Consider the following 24,162-nt stretch of genomic DNA (forward strand, 5'->3'; position numbering starts at 1 on the left):
CTGCATCCCCAGAACCAAACGAGGAGAAGCAGCATTCAGCTTCTATGCACCACATATCTGGAACAAACTTCCAGAAAACTGTAAAACAGCTGAAACACTGGGTGCCTTTAAATCTCAACTTAAAACCCACCTGTTTAGATTTGTTTATGGCTAAATTAGGGATAGAGTATGGGTTTTAATGTCTTTAATGTTTTTATCTTTACTTTTTATCCATTTTATTTTTCTTCCTCTTTTTCACTGTTACATGATTCTGTTTAGTTTTTAATGATGCAAAGCCCCCCCGGAGGGGTGTGGGTACCGACCCCCTCTCTTAGCAGTGTAAAGGGGTGCGGGTGTCGTCCTCCCCTGGTTGAAAAGGGGTGTGGGTTTTAATGTTATCTTTATTTTTTATTTATTTAACTTTTTTTTTTCTTTTAATTTCTTTCTCTTTCTTACTGTTTATTCAATGTTACATGACTCTGTTTCTGTTTTTAACGACGTAAAGCTCTTTGAAATGTCTTGCTGCTGAAATGTGCTATACAAATAAAATTTGATTGATCGACGATTCCGCCAACATGGGCTATTTGCCACATGCTCCCCTTCATTTTTAAAATGTCCTATGACATTTAACAGAGCATTTAACATCACCTATTGACCCTTTTACAGAAAGTAATGTTATAAGTAAGATGCTCAACATGACTTTCATTACCCTCATATTCTATTAGTGTCCACCACTAACAGAGGATATTGTCCCTTTAGATTCCAAATTTCCTGTTGCATTTAATTCTAGATTTGTCCAGAGTGTCTTTCTAGTGTAACAGAATCTTCATTTCGGCCACATTCTTTTGTTCTGATACCAGTCTTTTGTCTTGAAAACACAGTCAATGCATTCTTTGGAGAGTTCATATATAGTCTTTTTCTTTTGAATGCAGTTCTTGAACCTTTATACACTGCATCTTTAACTCCGTTCTTTAAAACAGCCAAAGTTCTTTACCGGTTGGGCTCATACTCACAGGTAATTCTTTAATACCTGCATCCACTTTAATACCTGCATCCACCATGTTTGGCTCACCCAAAGCACAACAGGTCAGCATTCTTTCTTTGGCTAGCCGGATGCAGGTGGTGGGACAGCTGGATCCTCTTCCTCCTCAATAACTGTTTCTGCAGATGGCTCAGGAAAATCCAGGTGCAGCTCCATATCTTGGCCTCCATCTTCTTCCTCTGTTATGTTCTCTACCCATTTAGCCTAAGGTTCATTCACTTTGTGTGTTTTCTTGGGCAGACAGATCGGATGTAAATGGTTCAACATCTGGGTTTAAGTTGAGAGCTCAGTCACCACTATGCTGAGCAGGAGGAAACCGGCATACTAGCTCCATTTCCCCATCTCCCTCACTGTCTGAAGTTTTCTCTCGTTGACCAAGATGACATGGATATGTACTCGACTTTGTCTTTTTAGTCCCTTTTGCCACTTTTGAGTTCATTTCTGGGTTGTCGATTGGCAGACTGTCACAGGGGAGCAGTAGGTTTCTGTGCAGTACATGACTTTTGCCACCTCCTTCTGGTAGTACTTCATACTTTTTCTCTTTATGATCATGTGCACTTTATCCTCCCAAAAGGATCTGAGCTTACCAGGACCTCCTCTCTCTAAGTTGTGTTCAAGCACACGCCCCCCAGGCTGCAGGTCAGCTCCACAACCCCTTTTGTCCTATTCTTTTTTTCCTCTGTTTGATGAACGGGTGGAGGTTTTGGTTGCGATCTCGTAGGCCTGCTGCATTCTGCTTTGCCAATCTTTAACATACTCGGCATAGCTTTGCTGTGTTTCATTCAGCTGTATGTTAAACAGGAGATCCATCAGTAGACGTGGGGATTGTCCATAGAGCAGATAATACAGAGCAAAGCCTGTGGTGTCACTGCGGGTTCAGTTATATGCGTGCATCATCTTGCATAACAACTTTTTCCAGTCAGCTTTTTGCGCACTTGTGAGCATACGGAGCATAGACGGCAGGGTTCTGTTAAATCGCTCCACTTGTCCGTTACCTTGTGGGTGGTAGCCGGTAGTGTGAGACCCTCACACATGACAACACCTCTGCAATTGAGCCATTAACTGGTTTTCAAATTCCTTCCCCATATCGTGGTGGATTTTCTCCGGGAAGCCAAAAACGAAGGGCAAAGTCCTCAGAGTTTTTCCACAACTGTTTTTGCAGATTTATTTTTTGTGGGGTAGGCCTGTGCAAAGCGAGTGTAGTGATCCATTATAACAGAATATACTCATAACCTTGTTTTCAGGCCTCCACATACAGAAAATCAACTGAAACCAGTTCGAATGGACATGTAACAATGGGCATCAGTGGTGCTCTGGCTGCTCTCTGTGGTTGTTTTTACTTTAGACACTCGCACACGTGGGTCACAAAATGTTTTGTGTCCTGCTGCATTCTGACCCAATAAAACCTGTCTCGAATCAGATTCAGAGTCCTTTTGACCCCCAGATGACCCATCTCTATGTAATTCTTGAAACAGAATCAGATGTTCTTCTGGCAAAATTAACTGAGAATTATTTCCTGTTTTTCTGTATAAGATCCCATCATTGCTGATATACAGGTTTTGCCACTGCCTCAAGAGCACCATAACATCTGCAGGCTCGGTTTTCACCAGTCCTCTGGGGGGGGGATTGATCTTGGCTCTTATAATATATAAGGCCTTTCTTTTGACGTTCTCTTATCTGCTCTGGTGTTAGTCGGGCAAGGAATGCAGGTGAAGATGCATCACTTACTAAGTCCAGTGTGTTGATGTGAGCTGTGGTTATTGTTAAGGAAGAATATCTAAATTAGTTAATTTTGGAAAAAGTTTGGCTCTCTCTCTTCCTCTTAGATCCCAGGTCCTCCCGGCGAGCCACGTGTGGCCACAAGGAAAACAACAATGCGTGTTGACGTCACAGGATTACTGAGTTTAATCCAATAGGAAACGACGTATGAATTAACAACAAAACTGCAGAACAACAGAGACATACATTCATTACCTGAGACAAAAAAAAGATAGAAAAAGAAAGGCAAAGACACGTCTTTGGAGAGAGCTGGTGCAAAAAGCGGCAGCTATCTGAATTATTACTCCTGGGCACGAACTTTTATAACGTAGGCGTGTTTTTCCTCTTTAATATATTCAAATAAGGCGTACCTTTGCTTGACCAACTGGAAACTATCTTGGACACTCAGAAAAACTTAGAACTTCCTCTAATTTACGGCGAAGATCAAAGGCCATTTGCTCTTTTAACAAAAAGAGCGGAGAGCTTGTCCTGGCCTCCTGCGGTTCTAAGGCCATCTGGGCAAATAAAAACATAAAAGTATTTCACAGATAGCTGTGAAATCTGAAGTCTCTCTTGCCATCTCTCCTTACATAGATTCTCGGGAACAAACTTAAATTCAGTAATTTGGTTCAGGGAAAGGTTATCTCCACAAACCCAGTTTTGCTCTTCTGCTCTCAGCACCCAATGATTGAGTCCTGCCTTAAACCAAAAATAACACGTAAAATTCCTTTTTCTAACCTATGAAATATAATATTCAATCCTAAGTATACAAGTTAACACAATCATTTTCCAAAACCCCATTTAGCATAAATCCTGAGCAATTTTCTAATACTAAACAAAACATTTTCATTCAAACAATCTCCATTTGATTCTGATATTGTCACAGATAGTAAAATTTTCAAATACATTCATCATTTACTAGATTAGTAATTCTAAAATTAGATAACACAATTTTCATTAAAAGACATGCTATTGTAACTAAGACAAATGTCTTAGAAATTAAATGTTAGTGTAGCGGTTCTCAACGTGAGCAGTACCGCCCCCCAGGGGGCGTTCAGAGTACGGCAGGGGGCGCTGGCGGACATTTTTACAAAAGGGGGGCGCTGGGAAGCCTTTGGGGGGCGTTTGGTCGAAGGTAAACTTTACACTTGAAATGCACAACAATGCCAGTTTAGACTTTGAGGAACTTGGTAAAACTGTATTGTGTAACATTAAATCATGCTTGGCTGCAACTGTATCAATGGCAGCTCTTCTATTCAGTGTTTGTTAGCTTCTGTTAGCTTCTTGGCGCAGCGCCGTTCTCCTGCTACTGGTAGCTAAAATCACCTCACTTTGTATCCCTCTGAAAAATGAACCCATTTAAATAAAGAAATCCCTCCATAGTGATACCTCGATAGAGAGCGTTCATTTTATAGCGTTAACATCGGAGCTGTAAGTGGTCCGGTATGAAACGGGTGTGATAGAACAACACAGCACTTTTAAATTTCAATAATCAGACTACCGAAATTGTTTCCGTTGTTTTAAAAGGTTTATGTCAGTCTGCCTTTTCCCCATCGATATGCTTCCCGACCACCCTGCACCTTACGGGGTTAAAAAAAAAGACGCACACATTGCGTAAAACTCTGAAACAGGAGAAGCGGGACATAAAACGGAGCGACGAGCTAGATGTGAATTATGGCATAAAAACAAAGAATTTGACGCTGAACAGGGAAAAATCAACACATGATGTGAAACACATGATGATTAGGCGGCGCAGCAGGTGATGAGTGAAGATGGTGAGCGATGGTAAACAATAAAATAAATCTAGCAACAGGAAAGAAACTAAAGTGGACATAGCAATAAACCAAGAGAGGATAATACTAATGAAAGGAAACTAAATGGAAATGAATGAAGAAGAAAATGCAAGAATAAACTAAGAAACTAATGTAAATACAGAGGAATAAACTGGTATGGCAAGACATTTTGATCAGTACAGAGGACTGTATGGCAAGAATAAACACACTATTTCCAGATAAGAAGTAAAATAATATTGTTGAAATGTCATGGGTTTGGTGAGACCACATCTAGTACTGAGAATAAATATATCTTACAGATCATAACAGTAAATAACTTATCACTTATTCATGTTTTTAATTAGATTTGATTAAGAACCAGATTTGTTCTTTGTAATTTCTGTCCAGTAAAACTATTCATCTATAAATCAATAGACAGGTCTATATAAAGATATAATCCATGTTTCTGTCTCATATTTCTATGGCATTAAAGGACCTGGAACTTTTGTTTTTCCACTGAAAGCTCTGGTTTGCACAGTAAATGCCATGTGGGTGAAGTTTTATGGATGATACTCTGATGTCCCATTCTCCTGAAGGCAGCACAGAGCTGCACCACCAGAAACAGAAACACTGAAGAGAAGAAGAGCTATGATTAATGTAGTTACAGTTCTATCCATGTTGTAATGTTGCAGAGCTCAGTCATTTTGCAAATAGATCAAAGTTTAAACTGGCATGTTGTACATCTTTTATCTGATCATTTTGTGAAATATTTAACAACTAGAAAATGGCACAAAATAAGAATATTTTTTCCACTCTGGCTGCTGTTAGGCCTACCAATTTTAACTTGAATGTTCATTGCATTTTTTGTAGACGCCTGTGAAAATAATTTCTATTCCCATGGCTTTTTTGTTCTCTGGGAAATTTTTTTGGATGATAAATACAGAAACAAGCATAAAAATCAAAACATCTACAATAGTGATAGTAATATTAATGATAAAATAATGGTCAGTGCAAAGTAGCCTGCAAATTTTTTGGTGGGGGGCGGTGAGGGACCTGGATACGGGCTAGGGGGGTGCTGGCCCAAAAAAGGTTGAGAAACACTGTTATAAAGGATTTATCCACCCTTTTGGTGTGTTTGCATTGGCTAGCTTTGTTGCTGTGCCTGTCTCATTGGCTGACTACTTGGACCGATGATCTCATATCTATCACCGTTTTGGAGACATGATGTCTGTTCTAATGACCTAATGTCTTGGTCACCTCTGCCCTCCTTTCGGTTCCTCTTTCCCCCTGACTTTTCACCTACCATCTACCTCCAACACAACATCAGTGACCTTTAGTTACAGTTACACATTTTACACCATTTCAAGTTCAATGTCAAAATCACATTTATAACCCCTTAGTTTCTCTGATTTAGCATTCACTTATATTATAATAACATTACTTATTAGCTACTCTTATTATAATCATAATGTGAGTTATTACAGACATTTCTGAAAAGAAACCAAGAATAATCCATTATTCCAATTATTTGATACCAAAGTTAGTTACTTGTTTCATCTGTAAGTACTTCCACAAGTTTAAGAGTAAGTGTAAATATTCTTATAATCAAACCAACATCAACCACTGGTTAAACCAATATTAATTATTGGCTTAATTATAAGTTATCATTATTAATGTAAGTATTTTACTCTGGGTTTTATCCAATTACTCAAAATGTTTAGATTTTATTCCTTAAACCTTTAATGCCCTGAAATGAGCACTCTGAACTATTTTTAAGCACATGCAGGCTGGAAACTTCCTCTTTTTTCAGGAAACCTGCTCTTCCTGTTCCATGACTCTCTTTCTGCCTGATTATGATTTTTTATGATTAAATAGAAAAAAGTAGAATTAAAGCAAAGTTTGCAGGACACAATAACACACACAACCAGATTACTTTTATTACTGTCTGACTCTACTGTTGGGTCTTGATGTCACCTGTGTAATGAGTTTTAAAGATAACTTTATTTATTGTTACTATTAAACTAAAATCTCCAGCATGGGGAAGTGGAATGAGCTTGACTTTTCTCGACAGTACCAATGCCGTTGTGTTGTGGAGAGAATAAACAGATCTTTTCCCTAGCTCATGCATAGTATGATTCAAAACATAACTGCTTCCTACAATCCATAGAAGAAGAAAGTACAGACCATGCCGGTGTTACAATTCGTATTTCCCCATCAGATATGGTTCTCCCAGCGTCTCCTCGCTGCTCTGCACCACCTGGGTGGTAAAATACGCTTGTGCTTGTTCAGCACCCTTATCTAAAGAACTTCAGACACTGTGAAAGCTGTTGAAACAAAGATTGTAATTCGAATGTCTTCATGTAAATGGGTTAATAGTAATGGAACAAAAATTCCATTTTTGTTGTATCATTGTCGTGTAAACAGGGCTTGAATGTGTGGTGTTGGGCTACTGAGGGTCCCGGTCCAGCAGCCTTGTCCAGTTTCCCTGCTGGCAGCAGCCTCTGGCGAGGTGTCCTCCTTGACCATGCATATAACAGTGTGTGCACATTTCCCCTGACTGTGCTTCTTGACAGATTGGACAACCTCTTGGTCTGCTGTAGCTGTGTGTGGTTGCTCTCTGTCTGATTTTCTTAGTAACCTGCACTGTTTCCAGCACCAGTTTCTTTTGTTCTAGCATTTCAGCCTTCAGTCCTTCGATGAGTTTAGTTGTACCTGCTTCCTGTTCTGTGTTCCGATTTTTCTTGGCTCCTCTCAGTACATCTTTGGTTATTACTGTGTCCACTAGCTCACCTCTGGTTGCAGCTTCTTTCATGGAAACTCATGCATGCATCCTTCAGTTCTCAGATAATTTATTTTTGGAAACCTACTCACTGCACCTTTTCTCAGTTTTTTTGTCTTTCTTACGCCAAGTTCACTCCACTCACTCCAAGTTACTCCAAGCTTCACTCACCTGCTCAATTAGGACCTCATCTGATACTGCAGGATTACTCAGGTAAGGTTTTAGTTGGAGTTTTACTGCATTGCTTAGCAGTCCTGTGTCTGTGGAACGCAGACATTTCCTTTGTATCAGTCCTGGGCAAAATTGTTCGCTTTCATCCTCTTTAGATTTCCAGAGCATTTTTTCTTTCAGTTCTATAGCTCCAAATAGAAAGTTCTGTGCAGATTATTTTGGATTCTTGTGAAAAGTTAATCAGCTGATGGAGGTCAGAGGAAGAGTCAACTTTAAAGTGGCTTCTTAGGATAGTTTTCAGAATAGATAGTGTCAGTCCTCTTGATTTCCAGCATCTCTCTCAGAAGGAGCGCAGTGTGGTTCAGTCTCACCGTCATGCTCAGTTTCTTCTCTAAAACCCCAATTTCCTCCTCTATATGCTGTCGGGCTTTATGTTCCTCTAGCAATTCCTTGTACTTGACATTTAGTGAGTTTAATTTAGCTTTGTCAGCTTGTCTTTTCTGGTGTTCTGGCATCCTCCAGACTTTAACATCAGCAGTGTTCTGCTCACTTTGTCTTGAAGCTGCTCTGTTAGTTTCTTCTCCAGCTTAGGTTTGTCTTGTTTGGATTAGTTAATTTTACTTTATACTACTTCTGGCTCGCCAAAAAATGTAACGGTAGCAAGCGAGATGTTGTGATTTGTTGCGTTTTGACTAAAAATCTGGATCTTTTTTTTTTTCTTTCAAATTCCAATCTTTTTTTTTTTCAAAATATCTTTCTCTTTCTTACTGTTTAGTCAATATCACACGCTGTAAAGAACTTTGAAATGCCTTGCTGCTGAAATATGCTATACAAATATAATTTGATTGATTCAGTATGCAACATTTTAATTTAATAATTGTTACAAAATAACTCCGTTAGCAGTACCGCTACACAGCCGGTAGAAAGACAGAAAAAACATCAGTTTCACAACTATCGTCTCCTAGCAACAGCAGAGTGATACTGACCCCCTCCGCAACCACGTCAAACTGCGACACAACAAGTTAATAACACACACAAAACAGTATTAATTTACCTCAACATGGCCTATGTGTCACACATATTGAAAAAAAAATTATTGGAATGGCAGAAAACTACCAGTTGGAGGCAGTGTGAGCTTAACACAGGAAATGCTGATTTATAAATCTCTACTTGGATTGGCTCCAGCATACTTAAACTTTTACATAGATCTGTTAATTCCCATTCTTTATGCTCTAACAACATTTTTCTTTTGCATGTTCCACGTTTCCAAACTGAAAAAGGGAAGCAAACTTTGAGTGTGATGCTCCTTCAGCCTGGAATCGGCTCCAGTCTGAAATCAAGATGTCAGAATTGATTTCACTGGACTTATTTCAAGCGATTCTTAAAATCAGGCAACGAGATTCTTTTAAACAGTGTCACTGTTTTTAAATTATCTTATACTGTTTTATACTTGTGCATATGTATTAATTAATTTTATTTTGTAACCAGGTTGCTGTGTATTGCAGATTTTTGCCCAGGTCCCTCTTGAAAATGAAATCTGTATCTCAATGGGGTTTACCTGGTTAAATAAAGGAAAAAGGAATCCCTTTGCCTTAATGATTTAAGGCAAAGGGATTCCCAACCAAGTATTGAAGACTGACATATGTTTAAAAACAATATTTTAATTTCTTTTTTTTTTTCTGCAAAAACTGAGAAGTAGTTTGGACTGATTTCTTCATAGTATTCAATTTTTTGAATTCCTGTTTTTGTGGGTTTTATGAGCTGGAAGCCCAAATTATGTAAACAAATATTTGAGATTGCTTAAACTGTGTGCCCTGAATCTATAACCTGTGAACGTTTTAACATTCTGAATGAAATTATGGGAATTAAACAACTTTTCCAATATATTCTATATTTTTTGGAAAGGGTCTGTATATAATTTGATATGTCAAGAATATCTAAACAAATCACAACCTGAAGGGACATGCTCAGAGAAAACCACACACCATGAGAAACGCAAATTGGATCTGTAAACCTATAATTTTCAATCTAATTTTTTTGTTTTCTTAACAAGGATGCAGATTTTCTTTTACTCATTAAATCTAAAAAAAAGTCACGGTGTAAGCTGGCAGTTATGGTGTCAATTGCTGTTAGCAGGAGAATAAATTGTGAAAAATACAAACTGATGGATCACTAAAATGATTTAAAAAGATCAACTATTGTGCTCTTATGTGTCTGATCCCAATACAATCTGACTAATTTTAACTAGAGGTCTCCTGCATGGGTCCTGGAGGGTGCATGGGAGTTCACCCAACTGCTCTGCATGTGCTTTGTGGACTTGGAGAAGGCGTTTGACCGTGTCAGAATCTGGTCTGCAATGCTGGCAGTAAGTCGGGCTCGTTTCCGGTGAGAGTTGGACTCCATCAAGGCTGCCCTTTGTCACCGATTCTGTCCATTACTTTCATGGACAGAATTTCTAGGGTGTCCCCTCTGAGGTGTAGAGGGGATCCGTTTTGGTAGCCTTAGGATCGCAACTCTGCTTTTTGCAGATAATGTGGCCCTACTGGATGCATCAGGTCGTGATCTGCAGCTCTCGCTGGAGCGGTTCACAGCCGAGTGTGAAGCAGCTGGGATGAGGATCAATGCCTCCATGTCTTGAGCCGGAAAAGGTAGAGTACCTTCTCTGGGTCGGGGAGGTGTCCTGCCCCACGTGGAGGAGTTTAAGTATCTTGGGATCTTGTTCACGAATGAGGGAAGAAAGGAGCGGGAGATCGACGGGTAGGTTGGCACAGCGTCTGCAGTGAAGCGGGCACTGTACCGGTCCTTCATGGTGAAGAGCTGAGTCAAAAAGTGAAGCTCTCAATTTATCGGTCGATCTACGTTCCCACCCTCATCTATGGTCATGATCTTTGGGTCATGACCAAAAGAACAAGGTCACGGATACAAGCGGCCGAAATGGGTTTCCTCTGCAGGGTGTCTGGGCTCTCCCTTAGAGTTGGGTTGAGAAGCTCGGTCATCGGGAAGGGACTCAGAGTAGAGCCGCTGTTCCTTCACTTCGAGAGGAGCCAGTTGAGGTTCGGGCATCTGGTCAGGATGCCTCCTTGTACACCTCTCTGGTGAGGTGTTCAGGCCATGTCCTATGGGAGGAGGCCCCGGGGAAGACCCAAGACATGCTGGAGGGACTATATCTCTCGGCTGGCCTGGTAACGCCTTGAGCTTTCCCGGAAGAACTGGAACAAGTGGTTGGGGAGAGGGAAGTCTGGTCCTCCCTTCGTAGCTGCTACCCCGCGACCTGACCCTGGATAAGCAGAAGAAAATGGATGGATGGATGGCCATCCATCCATCCCTAACCCTAAACCTATAGTTTAATTCAACTATAGATTGAATTAAACCAACATATTTTAACTACAAGTTTACTGTTTACATTATTAGAGTACCCTCTGAGAAAGCAGTGTAACTTCTCCCAGTTTTAACATCTTCCAGTTCCATTTTGTCCATTTCGCCCCTCAATTTTGAGGGGCTAATACAGAGAAATGTTTGAGGAGTAAATCAACCTTCTGTGACTGTCTCACCCACTACACATAAATCTTGCAGAATAAATTTGGGAGAGGACCTAGTACTCTGAAAAAGATTGTCAAACGTCCTTCTGTCTGCATGTTTCAACTTTGTGAAATATTATTGGAATAGACTAAGTGCTGTTCTACTAGCCAAGGTAGTTTGAGAAGCTATGAACAGAAGGGGTGGCACTGTAACTGTGCCTCTTGGGATTTTATCGCAACAGATTTTTTTTGTTTTTGTTTCACTGAATAAATGTTCTTTTTCTCATTAATTGTTGTATTTTCCTAAAATTTTGTCCTCTGAGCTTAGCAAATCTGAAATGTGGTGTTTGTTAATTATCTTACTCATTGGTCTTACTCTAATAGACTGTGTGAATGATGTCTTCCCAGTTATGAGCCTGAGTTATTCCCAGGACTCATCTACCGGATGGTGAAACCTCGTATCGTCCTGCTCATCTTTGTATCTGGGAAGGTGGTTCTGACTGGTAATTAAACCTGCATCTGCAGTATTTTTGCTAATGTTTGTGATATTTTGTGAGCTCCAAATGCTGTTGGCTGAATCTTTGTCAGTTGAGGTTCTGCAGTAACATATATTTACTAACCCTAACCCTAACCATCAACTGATGGGATCTGGGCTGCTCACCTCCAGCCCAGATCCCATCAGGGGTGTGAACCACCTGGTGGTAATGTTAGGTTAAGGTGAAGCACAGAGCAAACAGTGAACAGGTCGTACTGATGCGTCATGGTTTCTTCATATGAGGATAGCTGATTCTGACAAACGGCAGTGGGACTGACTCAAGCTGCCTGTAGTGAACTGGGCATTTAATCCAGCACTGGGGCAGCCTGTCAGTTTTCTCTGCAGTCAAACCATGTCTGTGTTTGGGGATGAGGAAGGTTTTTTCCTTCTATTGTGAGGACAAATATGAAAATAAATAGAAAGTTTTTCTAACTTCTACATCACACCTGTGGTTTTATTCACAAACAAGTGTGTGATGGAAAAAAGATATATTGTAATTTTGTGTGTCATAAACTTAAATGTAAGAGTGAAAATAAAACCACTCATGTTAGCACAACATTTTATTCAATATTTTACACCTATTACATCACTACAATCAGTCGGTCTTGTAAAGTTTTAACCTTGACTGGGCAACCCAAGCCCCTTTTCCACCGGTTCAACTTCAGCAGCTCAGCTCGGCTCCGCTCTCCTTTGGAGTGACCGTTTTTCCACCGGCTAGGCTCTGTAGCACCGTGTCGCCTCCTGGCGGTGGGAGGTATAGCGCCCCGCCTCCAGGCGCCATGTGCTGTACTTCGTTACAATATATCTGACCTAATGCGAGTTATTTTTCGAGACAAAAGAAGAGGGAGCTGAGCTATTTTTTATAGCCTGATTGTGATTTTTCTGAGATTTCAAGAAAATGCGTGGTGGGAGGAAAGCTGCGATGTGTGAGGAGGAAAGCAGGTGGCACAGACGGTGCAGGTGAGCTAACGATTTTTGTATTAAACTACTATAAAACTTGTAATGGTGCCGAATATACTTGTGCTAATAGTCAGGGTGTTTCAAATAACTTAATAGTGTCAGAATTGCATGATGGCGCCGTACATTCATAATATATTCCAATGTGTTTTGTTGAAGAAGATTTTAGGTTTTAAGAAACTCTCTAGCTTGATCTTCTTCTCATCCCAGGTTCTCCCGGCGGGCCGCGTGCAGCCACACGGAAATCAATGTGTTGACGTCATAGAATTTACAGAGTTTAATCCAATAGAAGACAACGCATGAAATTATAACAGAAACTGCAGAATAACAGAGACATGCATTCATTTACCTGAGACAAAGAGGATAGAAAAAAAGAAGGCTAAAGGTCTTTGGAGAGTGCTGATGCAAAAAAGCAAAATAAGGCAGCAATCTGATTTGTTACTCCTGTGTACAAACTTTTATAGTAAAGCCGTATTTTTCCTCTTTAATATATTCAAATAAGGCGTACCTCTGCTTGACCAACTGGAAGCTATTATGGACCCTCTTACAAATTAGGAACTCCTTACAATTTGCTTCCAAGATCAAAGGCCATTTTGTCCCCTTTGTTTAAGCAAAGTGAGAGCAGAGCTTCTCCTGAACTCCTGCTGTTTTAAGGCTATCTGGGCAAAGACAAACAGAGAAAGGTATTTCACAGATGGGTGTGAAATCTGGAATCTCTCCCACTTTCTCCCTACTCAGATTCCTCAGGAAGAAACTTAAAATCCTGTAGAAAGTTGAAACAAAGGTTATCTCCACAAACCTAATTTTGTTCTTCTGCGTTCAGCACCTCAAAAGATTGAGTCTTGGTGTGAACCAAAAGTAATACATAAAATCAACAGAACAGAATTGGGTAAAAACAAATGTGTCTGATGTTCTTACAGAGTTGAAGTGCATTAACAATCTGTTGTTTTTAACTTCTCGATAATAAATTATGATTCTTCTGATGTCAGTTACACTAAGAACAAATAAAGCTATATTCCTTCTAATCTGACTGGTTCTAGATTTAATCAAACCTTCCATGTTTTCACATTTTGGTCACTAAGAATTAAAAGTTTAAACTCGGTCTTATCACTGATTAAGGTTACAGGTTTTGGATACATTTTCTCACTTTCTTACACTGAAGATTCTCCAGGCAGACAGCTGAACAGAGTGTGGATAGAATGATTTAGTACAATGTAGAAATGAAAAAATTTCATTTTTAAGCAACCCTGATAATGTCAATGTTTGGTTTGCTGAATAATGTATTCACTTTTGGATGCCTTCATTGGTAATCCACAATGTTAAGTGTCAATGACATATTTATATAATGTTATTTTCACTCTGTCTAAAGCTCTTCACATATTTGGGAGGATTGTATTAGGACCTTGATGTCATACAAACTACAGTATGTACAATAATGTGGGGAGTGAGTTTAAAAAAAGAGACTGTTCATTGAGAGAAAACAGCTTTTATTGTTCTTTTGTTTGCCTCAACTCTTCTTCATGGAGCTCAGCCACCTCAGTGATGGCAGCTGCTTGCTCCTGAAGGAGATGCAGTGAGAAGGACCTCGCTGCAGAAAACAGAAAGGGGCTGGGATGGACCATGGGGAGTCTCATACCTTATTTGGAAATGGGACCATTGCACTCTGGAAGTGAAGGGGGCGCTATTTCCTACATTATCCGCAATCTCCCATTTTTATTTTCTTTTGAAATCTGTGACATATCTTTACCTTTAGGAAGGAGTTCCACTCTTGGTATGTATTTGAACTTGTCTCTTTTATTCAGTGCAGCTCACAGTTTCTAGCAAATTCTGTAGCTTAGTTCCATCTTTTCGGGCCTGCTACTGAGCTAGTGGTTGGGGGTGGTAACACAACTTATTAGTTGTGCAATTATATTTAATTACATCACTAAATCAGAATCCCACAAAATCTTTATTCATTATTAACTTTTTATTTCCGTAAGGTAGAGCTAATTAAATTACCTAAACAAAACCTGAAAGTAGTACCAGTTTCACTTGATGGCAAATTTTAAATACCTTGGGTCATTCCTGGACAGTCAGCTTAACTTTGCTGAAAACACTGGCAATTTTTTTAAGAACTGTTCTCAGACTATCTTTTAAGAAGATCCAGTGATCTTGGGGTTACCTATAGAGCTTGTGTACAAGACAATGTTGAGTGTTTTAGCTTTTCGGCTGGTTTGGTCACATGAGCTGCAGACTAACAAAACATAGCAGCTTTGTTTCAACTGCTTGCTGAAAGAACATGGAAGATGGCAAGAAATATTTTAGCAGATAGCATCCGTCCTCTTCATCAGTTTGACCCTCTGAGCTCATGAGGGCGTTCTAGCAACTGAGAACATCTATTGGAAGTCATTTATTGAGAGTGCAATAATTATTTTTAACCAAACTTAATGATTAAGGTAAGGTAATTTTATTTATATAGGAAATTTCAACAACAAGGCAATACAAAGTGCTTTGTAAGAATTAAAAGGACATAGAAACAAAATAACAAACCAAATGAAAGGACAAACGAAGAAAAATGATCTAATGTTGATCTAAAGCAGTGGTTCCCAAACTTTTTCTTCTGCACCCCCCCCCCCCCCCCAGTGGTTTCCAAGCATTTTCTGCGCCCCCCCTATGGATTACAAATGGCTGTCTGGTTGAAACGACGCGTGTGACTGGGGGGGAGGGGGGGACATCTACTTTTTTGGGGGCAAAATGAATGTACGTAGCTGAAAATAGACACCACATCGGTAGCCTACAAGCTACTTGTTAAGCTTAAGGTTCTGTATTGATATTAGCTAGTCATCTTTTAGCTAACATTACCTGCATCCAACAGCTTCACTCAACTCAGTCGGTTAGCTTGGAGGGAAAAACTGTGAAAAGTTCTTTGCGTTTTGCTGGTTTTCTTTTTTTTTATTTATTTTTTTTATTACAATAATATGTACAACAAGTTACATAAACAGTAACTAGACGAACAAAGAGGCTTAAGGAAGGTAACAGCAAAAATTACAAACAGGAAAGGGATACAAAAATGAGGCGGTTACAAAGGACAAGGTTAAATACAGCAGTTAGGGCAAATTACATGAGATTCTTTACAAATTGTAGTGGTCTTTATAGCTTTAGTATTGGTACAGTTTTTAAGAGAATGTAAATATGAAGAAACATAGGCATAAAAAGCATTACATTTGGGTTTCAATTTAAGAAATTTGCAGCTGTGGATATTAAATTTAGCTAAAATTAATATTAAATTTATAATAAATACTTTGTTGGTGTGTCTAAACAAAAAAAGCCACATACAATAGTTTTAAAGTTAAACGGTACATCTATTTCCAATTTTCTTTTTAGGAGTAAAAAAACATCTTTCCAAAATATTTGAGTATAAGAACAGTCCCAAAAAAGATGAGTGATAGTTTCCTCAGAATTGTGACAAAATGAACATAGAGGGTCTACATTAGGGTGATATTTAAATATTTTACTATTAACAGGATAACATCTATGTAGAATCTTTAGAGACACTTCTCAAATCTTATTAGTAATTAAATATTTCTTCAGCAATAACCAAACATCTTTCCAGCAAATACCATTAAAAAAAGTAGAAAGCTGGTTTGCTATATGATCTCTTATTATGAGTTCTCTAATACATTTGCTATTAGTCTTACTACTTAAAAATGGGTCTGAGTTACCAATGAATAATTGTTCTGTTAAGTAATCAGTATGGTGTTGAACAGAGGATGACAGTAACATTTTCACCCCAGAAGGAATGGCATCAAAAACAATTGCAAATTCTTTAGGCAGTACAGGAAAATTATATGTGGTCAGAAATTCATCGTAAGAGTAAGTATTACCTTCTTTGTTGAAAAGTTGATGTACACAAACAATGCCTTTGTCAAACCATTGTTTAAGAAAAATAGATTTATGTTTATAGCAGATGTCTTTGTTATTCCAAATATAGTATTTGTGTGGGGAAAAGTTATGTTTATGTATTAAATTCCAGCAAAGCAGTAGCTGTTTATGGAAACTGGAGAGTTTAACTGGGATTTTTTCAATACTATAGTTGCATCTTAAAAGAAAAGATAAACCACCTATAGCCTCAAATACATGTGTGGATATAAAGTTCCACAGAGAGTTTGGATTTAGAAGATACCTTTTGATCCACTTAATTTTAAAGGAAGAATTCAGAGTTTGAAAATCTAAAACATTAAATCCACCAGAGCTCAACTTGTTTATCATTACATTTTTCCTAATAAGATGAACCTTTTTCTTCCAAATAAAATCAAATAATATTTGATCTACTTTTGAACTGATCTCATTGGAAACCTCAAGTGCTGAACTAGCAAATACCAAACTGGAGAGACCTTCAGCTTTAGACAGTAAGACCCGACCAGAGATAGATAAATCTCTGTAACCACATATTAAATTTCTTTTGGATTAAAGCAACAAGGGGGTTAAAATTTTCAATTGACCTTTGGTTTTCTTCTTTTGTAATGGAGATGCCAAGATATTTAACTTTACGTTTAACAGGGATTCCTGAGATTTCAGTTTCATAGCAGGTTTTTATAGGAAGCAATTCGCATTTAGAGAGATTAAGTTTGAGGCCAGATGCTGAGGAGAATTCATTAACCAGCTTAATAGCAATATTTATTTGAGAGCAATCTTTTAAGAATAGAGTCGTATCATCTGCCAGTTGACTCGAGCATACTTCTCTCTCTGCAATTTGAATACCCTTTAAGCCACTGTTCTTTATGAAATGTGCTAAAATTTGCATAGGTAAAAGAAACAAAAACGGTGAAATTGGACAACCTTGACAAATTCCACGCTCAATATTAAATCTACAGGTGGTTCCATGAGATAGTTTAACTGAACTGTTACCTAATGCATATAAAGTGCGAATTGACTTTTTAAACTGCTCACCGAAGCCAAAAAGGTCGAGTGTTTTAAACAGAAATTCATGTTCCAGTGAATCAAAGGCTTTATGGAAGTCCAGAAAAAGAATAAAACTATTTTCTGATATTAGATCAGAGTAATCTAATAAATCTAAAACAAGTCTTATGTTATCAATTATATATCGTCAAGCCATAAAGCCATTTTGTGTTTGTCCAATTAAGTACGGATTTTAATTTATTAGCCAAACATAGAGCATATATTTTATAATCATTATTTAATAAAGTGATAGGGCGCCAATTGTCTAAACTTAAAGCATCTTTTTGCGGTTTAGGAATTAGTGTAATTAAGCCTTGACGAAGTGTGGTCGGTAGTTGTTCTTTAAGTATACTTTCTGTAAAAAACATTCAATAAAAAGGGAGCAAGCTGGGTAGAGAATAATTTATAAAATTCAGATGTTAGCCCATCAGTGCCTGGGGACTTGTTTAATTTAAGTTTTTTAATGGGATCCAAAATTTCTGTAAGCGTTATATGTGAATCACAGACTGACCTTTGGAGTTCTCCGATGGTTTTAACCTCACCAAGATTCTTAAAGAAATTATTCATTGGGGTACCAGAGATATTTGAGGTATATAACATTTTATAATAGTTTTCACAGATCTTGGATATCTCTCTTGGATTATCTACAATATTACCATTTGAGGAGAGTCTATTTATATTAATTTTATTCTGTCTTTGTTTTTCTAGATTAAAAAAATAACTGGAATTCTGCTCACCCACCTCTAACCATTTTGCTCTTGATCGAACAAATGCACCTTTAGCTTTATTTATGTATAATTGATCTAGTTTTAGTTGTAATGATAGGAGTTCTGCTTCCTGTGGTTCAGACAGGTTTTCTGGCAAAATGGATGATAGAGCAGTAAGGTTCGTTATTAAAGTGTTTTCCTCTATATTTTTTTCCTTTCTTTGTTTAGAACCAAATTCTATAAAATATTTTCTTAACTCAAATTTTAAAAGTTCCCATTGTTTTTGATAATTACCTTCCTCTGTAGCAGTCCTAAAATATTCTAAAATTGTATTTCTTATTATTTCCCTTAGAGTTTCATTTTGCAAGAGAGAATTAAGTTTCCAATAGGCTGGATATCTTTGAGTTGGTTTGTTTGGCGATAAATTTAAAGTTAATACAATTGCTTTGTGGTCTGATAAGGGTGTCGGCATAATTTCTGTTTTACAGTTCAGTGGAGTAAGGGATTCTGAAATTAACCAAAAATCAATTCTAGATCGTAATGAACCGGCTCTGTTTGTCCATGTAAAGTCTCTTTTACCTGGATTATTAACTCTCCAGATATCAACAAGGCCTCTTTCATTTATGAAATCAGATAAAGAATTACCTGTAATTTTTTGTGGCCGTCTATCAATTTTGTTGTCTATAGTACAATTAAAATCTCCACCCAGTATTATTTTAACTTCAGAGAACCTTTCAACAATACTATCAATCAAATTATTTAGCGTTTGAAATAATTCTTTGTTTTGTTTCGTGCTTGAGTAACCGTAAATGTTTCCCAACAGAAAAAGTTGGTGACAATAACAGAAAACTATCAACATATAATGACCATTAGAGTCAGATTGAGTAAAAATAACTTTCTCATTAAATTTGTGCTTAAGAGTTAGTGTTCCAGCAGAATGGCTGTTTCCATGGGACATCCATAAATCCTCGCCCCATTGTGATTTCCAGAACTTGTAATCTTCATTAGACGAATGCGATTCCTGAACCAAGCAAAAGTCTGCGTCAAAGTTTTTTGTATAAAGAAAAACTGCCTTTCTTTTAGTAATGTCTCTTAAGCCTCGAGCATTAACTGAAATACATTTTAGAGTAGAAATGTTTAATTGGAACGATAGAAAAAAGCTAGAACAGTGACTTAACTCCTCTTAAATTGGATGAAACGGCGGAGCTATTCTCCCTTTAGAACAAAATATCCATTAGAATATTTCTTTGTTTTCAACAAATGCTCTCCCTCCGACGAAATATGCCATCTTTTTCTCCTTCCTTGCCTTTTGGATGATGGGCCACAGCCGTTTTCTTTTGTCGCGATCCTCTGGGGTCAGGTCTTTCATGAAGCGCAGTTTCCTCTGAGTCAGGTAGTCCGCCTTTTAAGACATCTTCCACACGGCATCCCGGTAATGCCTCATAGCGAACTGGATCATGACATCCCTCGGTTGGGGTTGAGCCCTGGCCATATTTGATCTTCCGACCCTGTGCACTGAGTCGATTACATCCGAGAATTTTTCTTTGTGGCTTGGAACTATATTTTGACAGATGTCAATCACTTTCAACCTGAGCTCTTCCCCTTCAACCTCCGGCAAACCCCGCAAACGTAAGTTCCAGCGGCGTTTATAATGTGCCAGCTCAACAACTTGATTCTCTAGAACAGGGGTGTCAAACTCAATTTCACCGAGGGCCACTTCAGCATATTGGCCACCCTCAAAGGGCCACATTGACGGTACAAATCAGGAGTGCCCAGTTGCAGTCCTTCAGACTGCAACTTTTAGATGCATCCCTGCTAAAACACCCCAGACAAAAGGTTGACTTCCCTCATTAGCAGCAACTCAGTTCTGTAGAGCCTTATAATGAGTAAATGATCCAGGTGTGTTAGAGAAGGAACGCATCTAAAGTTGCAGATGGTAGCTCTGGAAAACTAGACTTGGGCACCCCTAGCATAAAATGTATGAAAATACAATGTTAAAAATAAATTGAACACCTCATATTGTTAAATAACTCTTTGGAGCTTCTGGTTAGGAAGCGCATTCGAAACCTTTGTTTGAAATGGCGCGTTAAATTCAAGTCTCCATTACAGACCAGAGAAAACTAAAGAGAATGCAACTTTGTGTTAATCCATTTGAGGAGCCGGCAGTTTATCTTGAGGAAATAAATGACGATGCAAAAGTTAATTAGATTGTAACATGCGCAGTCTGCTGCTCAACCACTGCGGAGGCAGTTACGCTACGCCACTGCGAAGAATTAAAAACCGCTGGGAGAAACTCATCCAGCGGATTTAACAAATGGAGCCTTCTGGGTTCACGTTACCCAGGAGAGCGGCGCTCTGGAGGAGCTGTAGACGTGACATCTGTCCGTTTCGGAGAAGCGAAAAAAAAAAAAAAAATCCTTAAAGCGCACACCGGACCCCGCAGGGTAAAACACTGAGTTCAGTTGATCTGTTTGGATCAGACAGATCCAACTGACTGGTGAATTAGCGCAGATTTTTCTGCAGATTTGAACTGGGAGGTAGGTTCAGACCCCAGCGGGTGAAGTGATGCTAATTTAAGTGAAGTCGCTTAATTTAATTTATTAAAAGTTATTGGGGCCTCAGTCAGTGGTTTTTTTGTCACTACGGAGAAAAATGTAGATGCATTTATCTGCTTAATTTGTGATGGGATCAGGATTCACGGTGAATATTCACTAAACCGTATAAAATGCGGCTAAATAGCCGATGTTAATATGATTATAATTTCACGGATAAAAATAGTACAGGGCCAATTTTTTTTTTTTTTTTTTTATGTTGTCGGTCAAGATAACGGATAACAAAAAAAGTCTAGCGCGACCTGCCGCCCTGACACCAACTCACACATCTTCATTCACAGTCTTACTTGTAAATCGATTTTTCTTTTCTTGGACATTTTGATGTTAGCTTGTTGATGTCTCAGTTTTATTCGCTGGTAAAATCAATAAGCAGCTTAAGGTGACTCTGCTGCTCTCTAGTGGCGAGAAGCCGTAATGTTGGCTGGTAACAATCGGAATGCATTATGGGAGATGTAGTTTGTCGTCAATTCGTGCTCAAAACCTATTTTAAGTCAATCATGGACCTATAAAACGCTGGGGGGGCCACATAAAATGACATGGCGGGCCACATGTGGCCCGCGGGCCTTGAGTTTGACACGTGCTCTAGAATTTTGATTTTTTTCTTCCGCCTTATCAACCCTCTTTACTGTGGTCTTCAATGTTTCTTTGATGTCTTGTAAATCAGCGGAGATAAATTCAACTGACCGCTTCAAATCATCCATAGATTTTTCAAGGGAAGATCCTTGCTTGCTAATAGCCAGCGTTAGCTCCTTCACGATATTGTCTGCCATTTCTTGATCCATTTTACCTTTTTTGCTGTTGGTGGATTTTGTAGGGGTAAGAGATGAGGGGTTGTCACTCTTTCTCTTCGTCGAGGGATTGGTTGGCATTTCTATAAAAACCGATTTTCTAAAAAAAAAAAAGTCTGGGAGAAAGCTCCGGTAGGCGCCTATCTTCTCACCGCCATTTTCCCCCTTCGTGTTTTGCTGGTTTGCTGCCGTGATTCTAACACAAACCTACGTAGCTCCGCCCAGCAGCAGCAGGTCTCCTTCACAGGTGGAAACCCAGGGCGAGCGTCGTAGCGCTCATGTTGCGTTTAAAGGCGGCTCTGAAAAACAGGTTACAACAAGTTAACAACGGATTAAACAGTTTTAACTGCTGATAAAAGTGACAGAGGACACAAATATGGGAAGTGTGGAAGCCTCTACTGTATCAAATTGACATAGGAATAACAGAGAGTTGGCCATTCTAAGATAAAAATCCAGCGCATACAGTGTTCATGTTTTGTTTTTTTTCATCCAGACGGCTTCCCGCGACCCCCCTGCAATGACACGGCGCCCCACAGTTTGGGAACCTCTGATCTAAAGTATCTAAGCGAGGTGCTCCTGTTCAGGGTTGCTAGATAAATATCCTCAAGTCTTATTCCATTTTTGGGTTGGAAGAACATGAGTCTAAAAAATAATCTAATAATGTTGATCAAAAGTATATAAAGTAGATAAACTAGATACTCCTATTTGGTAGATGAGTATAAGTAAGTATCCTCTGGTTTAATTCCTTTTCTGCGTTGGAAGAATAGGAGTCTAAAAAGTAGTTGCTAAGGTAGCTTTTCTGGATTCTAAGTTTGTTCTAATCCCTGTTCTGGGTGTAAGTGTAAGTAAGAAAGTATAAGTATCCTCTGGACTTCTGGGTTGCTAGATGAGTATAAGCAAGTATTCGCTGGACTTTCTAAGAATGCTCTAAATTTGTAAAAGTAATGAGTACTCCACAGTTTCTAAGTAATAAAAACTAAGTGTCCCTTTTCTGGAAGAATTTTTTCTGGATTCTAAGTTTGTCCTAATTCCTTTTCTGGGTTGCAATAATGGGGGTCTCTCATTAATATAATATTGGTCTAAATAGTGAGTACTATACATTTTCTAAATAAAATAAAAATAAAGTTAAAGGGCGACTAACCTAATTCCTTTTTTGGGTTAAAAGTGAGTACTCCACAGTTTCTAAATAATAAAAGGGGAATTAAATAAAAAGGAAAGGACACATTAGGGCACATAACAAAATTTTGACAAAACAAAAGCATGAGTGAAAGCGGTGACATCACAGGGCCACAAAACCATGTTGCTCAGCCTTCCGGCAGAAGTCTGATAAGATGTTATCAAGGCATGATGTCCTTGGGAGCGCTCAGCATCACAGCTGCATGGATAACAAGAAGGGGTGAGATGGGAAGGAGTATTCCCATCTCACCCCTTGAACAACATATCTCCTTGAAGATATGCAGCTCTTCCAAGGCAACACGGGGAAAGCCAATTCAGAAGCAGAATGTCTTAGGTTGGGTAGATTATAAATTTCAATCTCCCCTAAAGTCTCTCCGATACATCTCAGTTCCCAGTTATCCAAATTAGTTTGGTCGTTCCACTGAACCAAAACTAGCAACTTCTCCAAGATTGATTCCAGTCCTCAGCTGGGCTCAGCAAGACTGGCATCCAACTTGTCTCTGTCCACACCAACAGTCTGAGTGTTCACTAGTTCGACCAAGTCCGTCACAAATTTGTCAATAAGCCAGGAATCCGCAAGCTCCAAACAGCAGAAATCCTGTTATGAATAAATCTGGGGTGAATCCCGCTGGGTTAATAGCAACCCTGATAATAATGTCAGGGTTGCTATTAACCTCTCCTGTGCCCAGTTTTCTCGTCAAGAAAATTTGATCAATTGTATTGAGCGCAGATGGACCAGATCCATAATTAGTAGATTTGGAGGATGTGCAAAGAAAGGAAACAGAGGAAAAAAGCATCTGCCTTCACCGAGACCAACCTTTACCTGTAGCATGCTAAGTGTTTTACTCTATGCAAAATTGATGATATTGTGATTCTATGAATGTTTTATTGTATCGTTTGCATCAAAGGAAAATGTCCACCTTGATACACTAGTTTAATTTTATTTTTTCCTATATATGACTCTACCAACAAAAAATCTGAGTAATTACATGGCACAGTAAAAACAAAAATGTGAATTTTTGCTTGTATCTGCTTAACACCCCTGGATGTAGCAACCAGATTTGTTGTTCTTCTGTGAACCTAATTCATTTATTTATTGACTTTTGCTCTATTAAGTTTATGTATACATTGTAGATGGTATTTTTCTTATAGATGATCGTGTTGCTTTACATGTCTCCTTATTTCTGTAATTCCTCCTGTAATTGATGGGGCAATATAGGTGCTATTTATAATGTATAAAGGTCTTGTTTGTCATTTAATTAAATGAAAAAAAATAATGAAAAAATAGTGTTAGAGAAATTATCCTTTACAGTGCCAGTAATGCCAGAACTACTAGTAAAAAAGACTTTATGCTATTCTCATTTAGTGTTGTAGTTATTAGTTGAGTTACCACCCTCACGCCACCAGAGGCAGTAGTAGATCCGAAAAGA

At 38.6% G+C, this 24,162-nt stretch overlaps 1 protein-coding gene across 1 annotated transcript in view; it reads left to right on the forward strand.

The window, feature by feature from the left end:
• Nucleotides 1-24,162, forward strand: part of tbpl2 (TATA box binding protein like 2) — a 52,076-nt gene that overhangs the window by 20,939 nt on the left and 6,975 nt on the right. The window contains exon 7 of the mRNA XM_088002674.1: nucleotides 11,428-11,522. Within this exon, the coding sequence (XP_087858800.1) occupies nucleotides 11,428-11,522 (95 nt within the window). The remainder of the gene's footprint in view (nucleotides 1-11,427; nucleotides 11,523-24,162) is intronic.

This window comes from Poecilia mexicana, unplaced genomic scaffold (assembly GCF_051168715.1).
Source record: "Poecilia mexicana isolate PSO_F unplaced genomic scaffold, ASM5116871v1 scaffold_22, whole genome shotgun sequence".
Lineage (NCBI taxonomy): Eukaryota > Metazoa > Chordata > Actinopteri > Cyprinodontiformes > Poeciliidae > Poecilia > Poecilia mexicana.